Source organism: Rhinatrema bivittatum, unplaced genomic scaffold, assembly GCF_901001135.1.
Source record: "Rhinatrema bivittatum unplaced genomic scaffold, aRhiBiv1.1, whole genome shotgun sequence".
Classification (NCBI taxonomy): domain Eukaryota; kingdom Metazoa; phylum Chordata; class Amphibia; order Gymnophiona; family Rhinatrematidae; genus Rhinatrema; species Rhinatrema bivittatum.
The window spans coordinates 40373-57826 of record NW_021821331.1 but is presented as its reverse complement, the minus strand read 5'-3'; the positions used below and the strand labels follow the sequence as shown (position 1 = coordinate 57826).

At 46.1% G+C, this 17454-nt stretch overlaps 1 protein-coding gene across 1 annotated transcript in view; it reads left to right on the top strand.

Moving 5' to 3' along the window:
* Positions 1–17454, top strand: part of LOC115082599 (vascular endothelial growth factor receptor kdr-like) — a gene marked incomplete at its 5' end in the record, with an annotated part of 78539 nt that overhangs the window by 23364 nt on the left and 37721 nt on the right. The window contains 5 exons of the mRNA XM_029586813.1: positions 2904–2992; positions 8113–8278; positions 14295–14392; positions 15308–15430; positions 15529–15640. Coding sequence (XP_029442673.1) covers positions 2904–2992; positions 8113–8278; positions 14295–14392; positions 15308–15430; positions 15529–15640 — 588 coding nt within the window. The remainder of the gene's footprint in view (positions 1–2903; positions 2993–8112; positions 8279–14294; positions 14393–15307; positions 15431–15528; positions 15641–17454) is intronic.

Below are 17454 nucleotides of genomic sequence, written 5' to 3'. Positions count from 1 at the left end.
CCACCAATTGATATAGAGCGCAGTGCTGGAGCTGTATCAAGCCTAAATGTTTAAGGCTAGTAACTGCCGCAATAAGCAAGCTACTCCCACGCTTATTTGTTTGCCCAGCCTATGCAATTTATTCCTTGTTGGGTGACTGAATATGAATCCTCTTTTCTTCATTACCCCCTGCCATTGAAGCAGAGATCTGCTTGGATATGCATTGAAAATGAAGTATCAGGCTAATTTGGTTTGGGGTAGTAACCACCGTAACAAGCAAGCTACTCCCTCGCTTATTTGTGAATGCAGATCCTTTTTTTTAATTATTATTTTATTATTCAAGTTAGCCTGTTCAAAAAAGGGGGAGAGATCTTGTTGGAACAGGGAAGGAGGGCAGTATACCAGACATAAAGTAAATTTGTTCAAATAAAGAACTAGCATTTCATAAGGAGAATTGCCACTCAGGATCTCAACGACCATCTTCCTATGCTCCTTGTAAACGATCGCCACCTCACCCTCTCTTCCTTGGTTGGGAAGCAACAAAATCAGAATTTAAAAGCCAGGATTCTGTAATTCAAAAGAAACAGGTTTGTTTTCGCTAATCGAATCATGAATAATATGTAAATTTCTTCTAAAAGTCCGAGCATTTATCATCATTTCTGAAACATCCACCGGATAGGAGGGGGAGACCAAACGGGAGCATTGAATAGGAGCTAGGCAAGATTGCTGATGAGCTCTCCAAAATCGGCCAGTGCTATGGAGGTCACCATATCTCCTTTGGATTCACGATAACAGAGTCTTTAGATGGGTGCATTGGTAAGATCATTGCTCCTCATCGTGCACAAAGGAATCAACAAAGGAGCTCCTCTGAGATGTTCCTTTGTGTGTGTGAGAGAACACGTGCGCCACACTGGTGCGCGGCACCTCCAGCATCGACTGCTGGCTCTTTGCTCCCCAGCACGGCTGACGTCGGCGGGGTCGTGGCTGAAGCCCGATGATGGATTGGCCAGTGAGAAGGTAATACTGGAACCAAGGCAGTTTCTTTCAACTAAGGAGGCAGGGTGGTAAAACCCCCCCAAAACATACATTTTCAAAATGGGAGGAAACACGTTTTATATGAGGGGGGGGGTTTCGATTCTGATGCAGATGTTCACTTACAAGCTCTAAGTTTGGCAACTACTTATAAATCCCCTGCGCATGTATATTTCAAACGTTTTGTCTCCATCTTATTCAATAATAAAAGGTCCCATATTTTATTGCGAGTGAATTGTTGTTGACATTTTCTCCATTAACAAGATTATTGACAAATAGGGTTTTTTTTTTTACTTAATTAATCATTTTCATACAATTAATGGTCACCAAAATAACTGTTTGTGCCGTAAGAGATAAATCTGCATTCATAGCTTTTTGCCGTGACCTTGTGTTCTAGAACATTCTTTCCTCTGAAATAAGTGGCACTGTGGTTTTCAGAACAAAGCTTAAAAAGTCATGTACTGTAAAATAAACTTAGAAACAATCTGACACATGTTAAGATAGGGAGGTAGATATTCAAAGTTAGCTGGATAAAACTTATCCGGCACAGCTTTGTTGCTCAATATCCCATCTTTTCCGCTACTTAGCTGGGTAAGTTATATCCAGCTAAGTTAAACCTGCTCTATGGCAGGTCTAACTTATCTACTTAACTTAATTGGATAAGTACAATCATTACTTATCTGGCTACGTAAACCATCCCGATCTGCCCACTGCCCGCCCACTAAATATCTGGCTATCGACTTAGTGGGATAAGTGATGGTTACTGAACACAGCCGTGTATTCATCGGCCGCCACTTAGCAAGATAAGTCACTACTGGGGCAGACCCGACAAGTTAACCAGTTCCAGGAAGGAGATTTTCGGCAAGTTTTATATTTCCGACAACCCCCACCTTGATGCAGTATGGGACCTGCAGCACGGACTTCAGTGGCAGACTCGGGGACCACAGTTATGACAGTTATGACAGTGCTTTGGGGATGCGTGTTCCAAACCAGGACCCATCCCTCCTGGAACTGGGTAACTTGGCGGCTCTGCTAGGGTGGAGGGTGCTCAGTTGCAGGCTATATCCTCTTTAAATCTGCTGCTCTGTAGACAGGCCACATGTAGGTGGAACTTCCACTCACGCCGAGAGGGCATAAGGAAGAAAGCTGAAGACCCATCTTGCTACCCCACTGAAGAGCGGGGAATTCCGGGAGTGGCTGGTGGAGCTCCTCTTTCCATCTGTCTGCAGGATATCTGAACTCCTCCTCCCCTTTTCCCTATGGTGCGTACTTCTGATTGGATGGACGTGCTCATGGTAGAGGAGTGGGGTGCAGCAGAGAGAAGACAATGCAGACAGAGGGATGGCGCTGCAGCCAATCCTGTTCTGCAAAACTTAAAGTGAGGGACAGTGATGGGAGGAGAAAAAAAAACACGAGAGGGAATGATCACTGGGGCAGAGCCAGTGCGAGAGGGGATGATGGAACCGGGGATGTGAGAGAGACAGCCAGTCAGAGGAGAAAACAAAGGGGGAAGGGGGGTGATGGGTGAGAGAGACCCAGAGACAGAGAGCCAGTGGGGGATGGGGAGGAGCATGATGAAGAATAATGGGGGGAAAGCATAGGAGAGAATGATGAGAGGGAGGTGGTGATGGGTGAGAGAAAGCTAGCGAGAGGGGAGCTGAATTACCTACCATGACTGATACTGTGCATACCACTGATGCATCAGACGTCCACCACTTTTATGCAGCCAGCAGAATACGTTTACTTCAGTCATTAATTGGTCCCAGCTTGCTCCACTCCTTCCCTATGTTGTTTACTGGCACTGATCCCACACCGCAAAGTACATCTGTCTACTGCAATCGGGAGCCTGCATCCTGCAGAGTTATTTCAGTAATACGATTTGTCATTCACAGGTCCCCTGATGGTTATAGTGGAATTCTGCAAATATGGAAACCTTTCAAACTATTTGCGCAGTAAGAGAGGCGACTTTATTGCTTACAAGGTAAAGGAAGAAACCAACAACAACACAGCATGCAATAATGCATGTAAACTTGCTGTGCACTCGTTATCCCTAGGGCCTCACCATTCTTCCAAACATTTACCAACTAACACAAGTCAGAATTGGCTCTGGAAAATGTTCTCTCCTTTTATATCTGTGCTAAAAGCCTATGGATATGATTTGTAGTTTTTATTCAGGAATCTATAGCCCAACTTTTAAATTCTGCATCTGTCAGTAATAACTTTTTTCTGTATTGTATTTTAAGTTCATTATTGCTCAGACATTGATTATATTGTGTTATTTTGACAAATAGCATGTAGACTTTTGCAGAATTTTAAAATACTGTGCACAGAATTTGAATATTTTTGTGCAACATTCCCCTGGGGCTAGCTAGTTTATTTGTATTTAATAACCCACTTTTAATTATTAAAAAAAACTCCAGAGCACAGTGCAATACACATAATCTATCCCTTCCCCCTTTTCACTTCTCGCCATGTTTCCTAGTGGAGAATATGGTCCCAAGGAGCGTGATAGTTGCACCTGACACAGAGGGAGGGCTAGGTCAGTTCTCCAGCCAGAGAGGCCAGGGACAAAGGACGGGCCATGAAGGAGCTGTGGCAGGACGAAATCCAGAGCAGAGGTCGCAAGATAAACCCCAGAAGAGGGCGAGGAATTTAAGACTGTGTTGCATTTTCTGTTGGAGCTGACGAGCTTAGCTTGGCTGCTGGCAGTAAGGGAACTGCCAGAGAGTACGTGCTTGGTGCTTAGATGGAGAGCCAGCTTTTCTGTTTCTGTTTGCTGCACACATTGTTTCCCATCCGGGATTTTTTCTGTCATTTTTTTTTTTCAGTTTTCATCAAGTAAATCCACTGAAAAAGACATAAAGTATGAAATGCTTGCGTTCATCCTGGATATTCAGGGGCCCCGAGGAGCTACAAGTTGGCCCTCTAAATATATAAATATATGTAAGCAAAAAAATAAAATAAAATTAGGAGTGTGAATTGAGATGCACAGATTTTTGTTTACATCGTATGCAAAGATGCCTTCGCGTTACCTGCGAGCACCTAAAAATATTAGGGGCTCCGTGTAGTCGCTGCGCCACGACTGCCCATGCATGACGTAATGAAATCATCCGGAGCAGGGGGAGGGGGGTAGAGACGGCAAGGGAAGAGTTGGCGGATATTGCAGCGCAGAGCCACTAAGAGCCACAGAGAAGCTGGCGACAGGAAAGCTGCTGGGGAGCAGCGCAAGGGAACCAAAAAAAAAAAAAAAAGTCAGAGGCAGAGGAAGAGCTGGTGAGGCTTCCTGGAGCCCACCCGCGAAAGAGAGGCAGCAGCAGCGCTGGTAGCAGAAGAAGAGCAAGTGAGGCTTCCTGGAGCCCACCCGCGAAAGAGAAGCAGCAGCAGCGCTGGTAGCAGAAGAAGAGCAAGTGAGGTTTCCTGGAGCCCACCCTCGAAAGAGAAGCAGCAGCAGCGCTGGTAGCAGAAGAAGAGCAAGTGAGGCTTCCTGGAGCCCACCCGCAAAAGAGAGGCAGCAGCAGCGCTGGTAACAGAAGAAGAGCAAGTGAGGCTTCCTGGAGCCCACCCGCGAAAGAGAAGCAGCAGCAGCGCTGGTAGCAGAAGAAGAGCAAGTGAGGCTTCCTGGAGCCCATCCGCGAAAGAGAGGCAGCAGTAGCGCTGGTAGCAGAAGAAGAGCAAGTGAGGCTTCCTGGAGCCCACCCGCGAAAGAGAAGCAGCAGCAGCGCTGGTAGCAGAAGAAGAGCAAGTGGGGAATTCCTGGAGCCCACCCACACAGGAGAAAAGGGGGCAAAAGGGCTGGTTGAGGCTCCCAGGCCCCTACCAGCTGCACAAAGATGATGTCAGAGCCCGAGGTGGGAGGGGACTGGGAGTGGGAGGAGAGAGATAGGAGAGGGAAGGGCCAGGAGGGTGAAGGGGTGGAGGAGTGGGAGAGTAAGGAGAAGGAGGAGGCAGGGGGAGACCAGTGAGTGAAAGAGAGGGAAGCAGTAGAAGAGAGAGGGGAAGAGGATATAACAATGGCAGATGGAGAGGGGAGAGCACCTCACCCCACCTTCCCAGCCATTCCCAAACATCTGCGCGCACACCTTCAGTTAAGCAAATGTTGCTTACCTGTAACAGGTGTTCTCACAGGACAGCAGGATGTTAGTCCTCACATATGGGTGACATCACAGGATGAAGCCCAAACACGGAAAACGTCTGTCAAAGTTTTCAGAACTTTGACTGGCCCCTACTGGGCATGCCCAGCATGGCACCCACCCTGCAGCCATACATTATCCAATCCTTTTTTAAACCCAACAACACTAACTGCACTAATCACATCCTCTGGCAACAAATTCCAGAGTTTAATTGTGCATTGAGTGAAAAAGAACTTCCTCCAATTAGTTTTACATGTGCCCCATGCTAACTTCATGGAGTGCCCCCTAGTCCTTCTATTATTTGAAAGAGTAAATAACCGATTCACATCTACCCGTTCTAGGCCTCTCATGATTTTAAACATCTCTATCATATCCCCCCTCAGTCGTCTCTTCTCCAAGCAGAACAGCCCTAACCTCTTTAGTCTTTCCTCATAGGGGAGTTGTTCCATTCCCCTTATCATTTTGGTCGCCCTTCTCTGTACCTTCTCCATCGCAATTATATCTTTTTTGAGATGTGGTGACCAGAATTGTACACAGTATTCAAGGTGCGGTCTCACCATGGAGAAATACAGAGGCATTATGACATTTTCCGTTTTATTCACCATTCCCTTTCTAATAATTCCCAACATTCTGTTTGCTTTTTTGACTGCCGCAGCACACTGAGCTGACGATTTCAATGTGTTATCCACTACGACACCTAGATCTCTTTCTTGGGTGGTAGCACCTAATATGGAACCTAACATCGTGTAACTATAGCATGGGTTATTTTTCCCTATATGCATCACCTTGCACTTGTCCACATTAAATTTCATCTGTCATTTGGATGCCCAATCTTCCAGTCTTGCAAGGTCTTCCTACAATTTATCACAATCTGCTTGTTATTTAACTACTCTGAACAATTTTGTATCATCTGCAAATGTGATTACCTCACTCGTTGTATTTCTTTCCAGAGTATTTATAAATATATTGAAAAGTAAGGGTCCCAATACAGATCCCTGAGGCACTCCACTGCCCACTCCCTTCCACTGAGAAAATTGTCCATTTAATCCTACTCTCTGTTTCCTGTCTTTTAGCCAGTTTGCAATCCACGAAAGGACATCGCCACCTATCCCATGACTTTTTACTTTTCCTAGAAGCCTCTAATGAGGAACTTTGTCAAACACCTTCTGAAAATCCAAGTACACTACATCTACCGGTTCACCTTTATCCACATGTTTATTAACTCCTTCAAAAAAGTGAAGCAGATTTGTGAGGCAAGACTTGCCTTGGGTAAAGCCATGCTGACTGTGTCCCATTAAACCATGTCTTTCTATATGTTCTGTGATTTTGATATTTAGAACACTTTCCACTATTTTTCCTAGCACTGAAGTCAGGCTAACCGGTCTGTAGTTTCCCGGATCGCCCCTGGAGCCCTTTTTAAATATTGGGCTTACATTAGCCACCCTCCAGTCTTCAGGTACAATGGATGATTTTAATGATAAGTTACAAATTTTTACTAATAGGTCTGAAATTTCATTTTTTAGTTCCTTCAGAACTCTGGGGTGTATACCATCCGGTCCAGGTGATTTACTACTCTTCAGTTTGTCAATCAAGCCTACCACATCTTCTAGGTTCACCGTGATTTGGTTCAGTCCATCTGAATCATTATCCATGAAAACCTTCTCCAGAACGCGTATCTCCCCAACATCCTCTTCAGTAAACACCGAAGCAAAGAAATCATTTAATCTCTCCGCGATGGCCTTATCTTCTCTAAGTGCCCCTTTAACCCCTTAACATCTACGCACACGTGGTCAAGGGAGGGGGGGAAGGTGGTGGGGGAGGAGAATTCTCTGGCTCGCTCCCCGCCCTTCCTTTCATTGCAGTTACTTGCCCTGCCCAGCTTGCATCTTCCACCGGGGCAGGAGCCTGGAATCTAGGGCCGAGGGCCCACCGGCAGGGACGGCGAGTAAAGGGAGGAGGGGCACAGCCCCTTGTCTATATACAATTTTTTTGGGTGTGTGGATGTTTCTGCTGTCTTTGCACGAGGGATCTGCATTCATTTGAAATGGCATAAGAAGTATCAATGGCATTCTGTTTCTGGTTTTCTTTCTGAAATTAAATAAAACAATAGCATGCACTAAAACTAGTTAATTTTTGCAAATAGCATGCTTTCCTATGAGCAAAAGGAATCCTCTCCTAAAACAAACCCAAAATGAGAAAAGAGGAAAGAGAGCATGCAAGCCCCTTTGTTCTACATGGGGAATTTCAGGAGGTGCTGTTTCCTAAAGCAGTATATCACTTTTTTTTTTCCCCATGGCACTGGAATCACATCACTTTGATGAAAAGAGTGTGGAATGCTTAATATCCACTGAGGTGATCGGACCTCAGTGGATGAGTGTAGCGACTCCTTGCACCATGCAGGGGTTATGAGTTCAGTACTGGCTTGGAGGGAAGCCTGTCTCTTAGTGAGACTGCAGCACTAGGTCCTGCAGCAGCCTCCCAAGCTTTTGGGGTCTCCCACCAAGCACTAGCCAGGCACAAGCCCTGCTTTACTTCTGAGGCCTTGCAGACCAGAATTAAAATTGGTAGAGCTCATGCTGTGTTGTAGGCCTTAGACATACCCTGAGCTAATTCTTGACAGCCTTTCCTTTCTCAGAAATAAACATTTGCAAACTTTCTAGTCAGGCCGTCTAAGTGTTGCAGACCTCTTATGAACTTATGGTTGTCCTCTGAACCCATTCTCTGGGTTTAACCTGCCACTTATGTTTCTGGAATCGCTTCCAAAGCTGGCCAACTGCTTTTCATTTTCCCATTGCACCATCGTGATTGGCGGTTGTCTCACAGTTGTGAACCAATGCTTTCGGCCTTGGTGTTTCTGCGGCATGTTTTCCCTAGTGCATTGAAACTGCTTTTCAAATCCGGCCGGATCTATTCCAGCCCAATGGCTGGGCTTCCTGGGCTTGATAACATTTTTCTTATTATGACATTTCAGTCTCAAGAAAACTCTGACCCGGTGGAGAAGGCGCCCGACGAATCCAACAGCGATCTGTCGGAGCTGATAAAGCGACGGCTGCAGAGCGTAGCGAGCACGGGCAGCTCGGCCAGCTCAGGATTCGTTGAGGACAAGAGCTACAGCGACTCGGAAGAGGAAGAAGAAGGTAAGCTGCAGGCAGCTGCTCTGTTGCTAACGGCAGTGCATGTATCTAGTACTGATAGGAGTACATTTCCAAAGGGGCTTTGCGTGTAAAAATAGCATTGGTATGCAAATAGCATGTTTTCGTGGATATGCTAATCTAGAATGTGAATGCTGCTACACTGCATGCTCTGCCTCCAATGTATGCAAAACTATCTCATGCATATTCATTGTGGTGATCCTGAAAACCTGGCCCGTTTGTGGCCCTTGAGGACTAGAGTTTGCCACCTTCGATATAAACCGTTGTAATCTTCTTTTGGAACGACAGTATATAAAACTCTTAAATAAAGAAACAAATAAAATAAATGTTGAGCGTGCGGGCTAAGGGCGTTTTGCTATCTTGTAAGAGAGAGATACGCATATAAATTACTGAACTTCTTCATACAATTTTGTACCGGCTATTGGGCTCGTGCAAGCAAAATTGGACTTGCACGGACATATGATTGTACAATAGGTAGAGAAAAAAAAGCGTTTTCTTGCATTGGAAATATTTGCACATGCTGAAACACATGAGGTAGATTTTCAAAAGGTGCAGGTGCAAAAAAAGAGCCCATGAGTGCATAAAATGCGCACACGAGAGTATACGCTGTTTTAAAAAGAGCAGCATAAGCACTATATCAGGGACTGAGAGTAAGATTGCACATACCAGAAAGGGGCAGGCCAGAGGTGTTCCAGGGAGGGAGCGACACGTGTGCACGTAGGCTGCTACTTTAAAATCAGCCCAAATGACATACGTAAGTCTTTTACCTGCGCATATTTACTTCTGCTCAATATCAGGTGTAAGTGATCGTAAATATTGTAAAAGAAAAAAATGACAGGGTCGGGGGTGTAATGAGGGGCCTTCAGGTCGAGAAGCCAGGAGGGTCTCCACGAGCTGCAGGTGGACTGGGCGAACCGGCAGCCTGGTTGGTAAAACTGGCTAATTCATCGCCGCACGCGTGTTAGAAGGTCCCCTGACTTGCGCGTGTAAAAGTCGACTGACAGGGGGGTAAAAGCTTGAAATTAAGACGATTAAAATCCACACAAAAATTGGAAATACAAATACATGGGGATATGAGCTACGCACACTAATCTGGCTAATTTCCAACTTATTCGGCTTTCCCATTTCTCAGACGGACAAATCTGAACTTATTCGGATAAGTCGCAGCACTTATCTGGCTATATTCTGATTTATCCAGCCAAGCAGTGGCAGGTCTACACATCTGGATAAGTCTATAAGGCGCTACTTGTCCATCTAAACGGCACTTTTCAGACTTCTCTGGCTAGGCCCTGCTACTTAAGCCAGATAAACTGGAGTTTAGCGAGTGAAGTCCAAACTTCACTGCGGCTCATGGTTTTTAGACAAGCGAGCATACGTGTGCACGTATGTGCTCACATTTTATAACCCGCACGTATCATTTGCGCGCGGGGTATAAAATAAAATAGTAAATGACCGTGCGCCCTTATGCAGGCACATACGGGCGCACGCGAGCAGTTTGAACGCTATCCTCCCCGCGCATACTTTCGGAGCAGAATTACATGTTCTGTTATAAACTATGCAGTTCCCATGTGGAGGCATGCGACGCCATAGGCTGAAAAAAAATCTCTTAAACATTGCTCCCCATTGGCAGCTCCAGTATTAAGAGGGGCTCCGGTCAAGACTTGATAAAAATTAAAAAAAATAAAACATTCCCCTGTTATATTCTATAAGGCAGCAGTTATCGCCGAGGTTTCCAAGCAGAGAGTGGAAAGCACCACAGGCAGCCGTGGCCCTGGAATTTGGGGAGATGTTGACTGCCGAGCTGCCAAGGCTCAGGGCATGCAGGTGCCGGAGTAGCTTACGCGCAGGCGTGGGCCTGGTCTGGGCCTGGAAACTGCGAGTGCCGGGAGAAGTGCTGTGTGAGGGATGTGGAGGCAGGAGCAGTTCCATTTTGTTGAGTCAGACTGCAGGTAAACGTGGAACTGCCATGAATCGCAGTGAATTTATCAAAAGGCTCAGCATTCTTGTAGCGCCATTTTGCCTCGAAACAGTAGAGGTAGCAGGGTGGTAGGTTGGATGGGGCCTTACAGTCCTCATCTGCGGTTCCAGCCTTCGTTTTGTATGCAAGGCTTAATTTGTGGGGGATGGGGGTGGAATGCTGTTCCTTCTTTTCAGCCTTAGGAGGCAGAGCAGCAGGGTTTGGTGTTCTCCAGCCCCTCCCCTCCAGGCAGCCGGCAGGGAAGAGGAGAAGAGGGGGTGAACATGGAGTAAACAGAGCAGAGAATAGCCGCTTTGCTCCCCAATCCAGCCCCTCTCCTCCTGTTGCTCCCCACCCTCAGCCCCTTCTCCTGTGTTGCAGGGAACAGGAGGCTGGGAGAGGGGATGGAAATGAGGACCACTGGGGGGGGGGGGAGGGGGATTCATGGGAGGATCAGGATTACCAGGGGAGGAGGAGATTAGAGATAGAAGGGGCCAATTCTTTCTATACGCCTTCTCCTCCTTACCCCAGGGATTCTCCAACCCCTGAACCGTCAGCTGTCCTTCATCCACCAGTGCTCATCAAGCATGTTAAGAGTATGAAGAGTGCATTTAGGTGCATGGCTGTGTGTTTGAGAGAGAGTGCTTGTGTTTTGGAGACAAGTTTTCACATCTGGCCCTGGTCCTGCCCCTTTGCACCAGTTAAACCTGGCTCTAACCCTGGTCCACCTTACCGCCCTGCACAGTTCCACGTCCACTGCCGTGTAATATATCCATCATGAGAGTGATGCTCTGGCGCGAGGCCTAGAAATGGCAGGAGCGCCGGGCCCGGATTGCAGTAGGACACTGCCGCAATCTGGGCCAGTTCGAAAAGCCAATGTAAGGTATGGAGCGGGGAGGGGGGGGGGTGGAGCCTTCAGAAACAAGTATTTATCTTTATGTGTTAAGTTATCTGGTTATCTGTAGCAGAATTACTTTATACATAACTGACCATATTGAAAAGAATATCTGGTTATGTTTAAAGTTATCTGGCTATTGTTAGCCATATAACTTGTCCACTAAATGGCCTACTGAATATTGGCCTCGTGATTTATTTAAAATAATAAAGAGATGAAGGTCTTGGCTTCCAAAATGCTATTCCAAGTCCCCATGGTTAATATGAATTTGGAAAGTAAAACAAGACCCATTACGTGTTTAATTTAGAAATTTCTTTTATGACAGTTGAACAGCATTCAACAATGTTTCAGTCTTTAATCAGAACTTTCATCAGGCTAAGCAATAAATGTGAAAGCAGGAGACAGCATAAGCACTGGCGAGTTAGATGCAAAGGAAGGCAAACAGAGACTTTGAAAAGAAGCTTCCCATGGAAGCAAAAACTCATAATAAAAACTTTTTCATTCAAGGTAAAAAGCCTATGAGGGAGTTGGACCATTAGATGATCAACGGGTAAAAGGAGCACTTAGGGATGACAAAGCCATAGCAGAGAGACTAAATTAATTCTTTGCTTCTGTATTTGCTGAAGAATATGTAAGAGAGATACACATGCCAGAAATGATATTCAAATGAAATGATTCAACAGAACTAAAACAAATCTCAGTGAACCTACAGGATGTAATAGGGTAAATTGACAAACTAAGAGTAGCAAATCACCTGGACCAGATGGTATACATCGCAGAGTGCTGAAAGAACTGAGACATGAAACTGCAGATCTGCTATTAGTAAATTGTAAACTATCATTAGTACCTGAAGATTGGAGGGTTGCTAAGGTAATGTCATTTTTAAAAAAGGGATCCAGGAAACTACAGACGAGTGAGTCTGACGTTACTGCCATGCAAAATGGTAGAAACTGTCATAAAGCACAAAATTGCTGAACATTTAGATAGGCAGAGTTTAATGGGCTGAAGCCAACATAGATTTAGCCAAGGGAAGTCTTGCCTCACCTATCTGCTACATTTTTTTAGGGCATAAACAAACATGTGGATAAAGGTGAACCAGTTGATTAAGGGCCTGGTTTTCAAAAGCAGTTACACATTAAAACTGTATTTTACTTGTGAATGCACTATACCCATGTAAGTAGGCTATTGAAAATTGCTACAATATATGGTATTGAATTGTCCAAAGGATTTACCCATGTAAGTGTAAATGGTTTTTGAAAATTGCTACAATAGTATGTTAGATTTATGCATGTAACTCTTTTGAAAATTCACCTGATAGTGCTTCTGGATTTCCAGAAAGCATCTGACAAAGACTCTCACGAGAGACTTCTTAGGAAATTATAAAGTCATGGGAAAGGGGGCAGTGTCCTATTGTGGTTAAAAGATAGAAAACAGAGTAGGGCTAAATAGTAAATGTTCCCAATGGAGAAAGGTGAATAGTGGAGTTCCCCAGAGGTCACAAGGCAGGCAGAGCTTCAACGTGGTCGAGAAGAGGTCCAAAGTCAAGCCAGGAATCCAAACGAAGCCGAGGTCAAGCCGAGGAGTCAATTCAGGGGAAGGAAGTCGGGGTAGAACAGCAGGAAAACACCAAAGACAGACGCGGGGCCACCAGATGAGAACCCAGGAACTCCGAAGAAGCAGGAAGGGACCAGGAACACAAATCAAGGCCCTGGAACACAAGCAGGATCAAGAACCAGGAACGACATGGAGGAGTTCAACATATTGCTGAGGCACCTGAGGCAGGGCAGAGCAGGCATTATATAGGGAGAGAGGCCTGTGATGTCATCCAGAGACGCCACGGAGGATTTCCTGCCGAGAGCCCTTTAAAAATGCCCGAGACGCGTGAGCACATAGGAATGGCCCCGCCCGGCTGAGCGGCGTTCCTAGCGCGGTGTGTCGGGCCTGGGCAGTGGCTGGCCGCGTCTTCAAGCGGGGCCCAGTCGCGGCATCGGCGGGGCCCCCCTGCGACCCGGGGCTGGAGGTAAGAGCGGCCGGTCACGGGACAGGTCCGCGACCGGCCAAATGCAACAAAATTTGCACGCCTAGGCCTGCACCAACTTAAAATTGGACGGACATGTGCTTGCGGCCAGGCTATTTTGTAACGTACGTGCGAGTTGTAAAATGGCCGCGTATCTGGGCACGTGCAGATGTACATGCGCCAGAGTGCGCCAGTTTGAAAGTTACTAAGTGAATTTTCAGATGGGTGAGGGCATGTGCAGAATGGAAAAAATACGCGTGCAGAAAGAGGATGTTTCGAGGGCGTACTAGGGCAGGATTAGGAAGGTCGCACACATTTACAAATTATGGAAATGGATTCTGTATTTCTCCATCAAATACGTGTGCACGCTTTTTCACCTGTTAATCCAGTGGCGGAAGTGAAATCTGATTTGTCTGGGTGGGGTGGGGGATCTGGAACGAGTGGTGGAGGGTGGAGAGGTGATCCTGGTACTTGGAAGGGTGGGAACGAGGAAGTATTTTCATCACCGGCTTTGGAATATTCCTGCCTCCATGCATAAGCTTCGGGTTGTTGCGTGCACATAGTAACCCAGTAAATGATGGCAGACAAAGGCCAAAAAAGGTCCATCTAGTCTGCCCAGCCTGTAACAGCTATTTAACATGTAAGAATCATGTGCATATTTTAATAAAATATTTGGAAAAATCTACGTGCACTACTCTATTACAAATGAGTGTGCGCACTGACACACATGCGCCTGCTTCTGGCTGGAGATACACACGGTGTTTTATCAACTGCCGCACGGTTTATGGCATGTAAGCATGACTTTAGGCTGCCGACGTGTGCGTCTGTGCTGTTATCTGCACTGTTGAAAATAGCCCTCTTTATATGATTACAGAATTAAAAAACAGCAGCCGTCCCCTCCTACGGCACCAAAGTCCAGTAGTTTGCGCGGTGCATCCAGTCTGCCCAGTAAACGTCTACTGGGCAGACTGGATGCACCGCGCTGGTCTTTATCCGTCGCCATTCGCCGTGTCACTGTGTGTGCAGCTGAAATGTTTGCCTAGGGATGTAAATCTGTGCCGGGACGGGATCAGAGCTGTAAAGTGTAGCTGATAAATCACGGAGGTGCTTGTATCTTTATTGTCTGCTCTAGATGCCGAGGATCTGAGTAAGAGGCCATTAACCATGGAAGATTTGATTTGCTACAGTTTCCAGGTAGCAAAGGGCATGGACTTTCTGGCTTCCAGAAAGGTGAGTCTCGCTGGTGCTTGCTTGACCTCCTCCTCCTTCACCTTATCTTGAAGGACAATTCTTATTTTAACATGAGAATGTTTGCCTTTTTTTTTTTTTGGACCTGTAGCTCCTCCTTTCACCTTTTTCTTGCAACTTAATCGGAACCGGTGCTGGGGGTTCTGGTGCCATGAGCTTCTATTCACAATTACCCCAGGATTTCCCCACCCTCCCCGCTGGCAGTGGTCCGGAGGCCAGGAGTTCATGCACCAGGGCTCCTTCCAGACCCCTGCACCATGAAACCGGCTGTCCAGTGCAGCCCTTAACAACGACCATGACCCCCTTCCCTGCATTGTGAAAGACCGGACCTAGGAATCAATCTGAGGACCATCCGCAGAGCAGCATCCAGCCCTGCACGTGCACTGTCTTTCCAAATCCGCGCGCAGAGGTTTGCGTGAACGGTTTTGGCTCCGCGCGAAAAAGCAGGCACAAGGCCCCCCCACAGGTACTTCGCCCCGGTGGGATCTTGTAGACAATTTTCCAAGGGGAAAATACCCGCATTGTTTCTCTTTTTGAAAATTAGCCACATGGTGCCACGGACACCGTAGCCCATTTCTGGGGCAATTTTTCACATTTGTCCCCCTAATGCCGTACTGAACACGAGTGTCTTGCATGCAAACAGGATTTCGAAGCTCAGTGCAAGGGTAACAGTTCCTGCAGCTGCTTCTGGGGTAGGTGGCTGTGCAGAATTTCCCACCACTGTTACCGGGGAGGACAACGAGACACGGGAGGTCAAACTTTCTTTTTAAGGAACTTTAGGCCTCAGGTGGCCCTGGCTGCCAGGACTGCCGTATGATCCGCCTGACCGTCCAGCCAGCAGTGAGACCCCCTTCCCCCACAGCGTGCACGGATAACCATTCTTGTAATTTCTTTTAGTGCATTCATCGGGATCTGGCAGCCAGAAACATCCTGCTCTCTGAAAACAACGTGGTCAAGATCTGTGACTTTGGGCTGGCCCGGGACATCTACAAAGACCCCGATTACGTGCGGAAAGGGGATGTGAGTAGCTGCGTGCCAGGGTTGGGGGGTTTCTCGGCAGCCTCCGGAAAGGACTGACGCGTTCGTTAACCCGTGACACTTTCCATCTTGGTCCGCAGGCCAGGCTCCCGCTTAAGTGGATGGCGCCTGAAGCTATTTTCGACAAAACGTACACCACGCAGAGCGACGTGTGGTCCTTCGGAGTGCTGTTGTGGGAAATCTTTTCTCTTGGTAAGCTCCTTTTATTCCTGTGTGTGTTTCTACACTAGCCAAGGCTGAGGTCTCTGGCTCCGTATTTTAAAAGTAACATTTTATGCATACTAAAATGTTTTTGTGGGATAGGTAACGTGGAGAGCTCAAACAATGCTGAATGAGTGTGGGCTGCACTGACTCGAAAATTGGCAGGCAGTAAAGCACAATTGTCCAGTGGTTGATGGAAAACTGATTTCTTCAGGGTCCCTTTCAGCTCTTCCCTCTTTTGCCATATCCCCAGCATCCAAATCCCCACTGCCCCCAGGCTGGACACTGCTCTTTCCTCCTTCCGTTTCCTTTCTCCCTTCCTACCCTATTCCTGCTCTCGGTGCTGATTTATTTCCAAATCAGTATCTGCAACCTACCATGACATTTTGGGGAAGTCAAATTTTTGACTTTTTATTTACTTTTTCCATCGCTTCTGCTATTTTCTGTGTCAAAGCCCATCCGTCGTACTGGAATTAAACTCATTAAGATGTTGTTGGGTTTTTTTTTCAATTTAATAAATTACTCTGATGAAATTAATTTATAAATGGCTCGCCAACCATTGGGAGGATACGGTTTACATACGGCTACTCCTTATATTAATTCTGCTGCTATACAAAACACACATAGGAGATGCTCTCTTCTTCGAGGAGCTTACAGTTAATCAAGACACAAAATGCGATAGGACATCTGATGTTAAGGGCCTGTTTTCAAAAGTTTTACTACAGGCACAGAATGGACGATAACCTTTCAGAAAAAAGGACGCTGCCATTCATATGGCACTAGTGAAATACGAATCGCTCGGTTGGAATCTTACCGTACTATTCGTTTCCGATTCGTTTCTCACCGCAGGGTGCCGGTGAAGGCTCACTTCACACTGAATAGCTATGTTCAGATTGTAGACTCACGTTGGACGCAGCTCTTATGTATGCATATGCATGTCTTGGTAGCTAGGCTTTATTATTATATATATATATATATATATGGTAACGTGGCCAGTTGTGGCTTAGGGACTAGGCAAGAGGAATAAGGAGGTAGATTCTGGCTATCTCCTTCAGTACAAATTTATTTACAGTGAGAAAACAAAATGCAGCTCACCTTGCAGAATTGGTAGCACTCAGACGTTAAACATATTTTTATTTATTTATTTAAAACTTTTCTATACCATCGTTTAGTAGTGCACCATCACAACGGTTTATAGTTAGGCACAAATATGTGGTTTCTCAATTGTCCATGGGGTGCCATTATTATACGGTTACATGGTTCAACAATATACTCTAAATGGGGAATGGGTGTGGTTACCATTTATGATTAACTATCTTTCTAATTTAATACTTAATTGTGAGAAAATAATAAAAAAAAATAAGCAATTTTGCTTTTTCTTGGTGACTTCCTTGGTCGTGTAATCTGGGCTCCCACCTGCTCCCCAGGGCCTCTCTGACCCTTCTGGACCCTGGCTCCTTATAGTAAGATGAGGGGAGCCTCCCTTCACTCAGAATCCCTTGCGGGGCTCATCCTTAAGGAGGACTGGGCTGGATAGCAGTGGCCGATCCCTTAAGGTGGTTGGAAGGAGTTTCCGGAATACTCCCTCACGGTATAGATGAGCATCCTTTTGAATGGTAAAAATCGCATCCAGGGAGCATGATCTGGGCATTAGACCTGTGACTGGATAATAACCGTCCCAAAAATGTGGTTAAAAAAGCAAACGTTTCCCAGATCTGATCCAGATATTGACCCCTAGTTAATAATTCTTAAAAGAAAGATATCCAGAAGTGATATCAATAGACGGAGCACTGTCCTACAGGCTT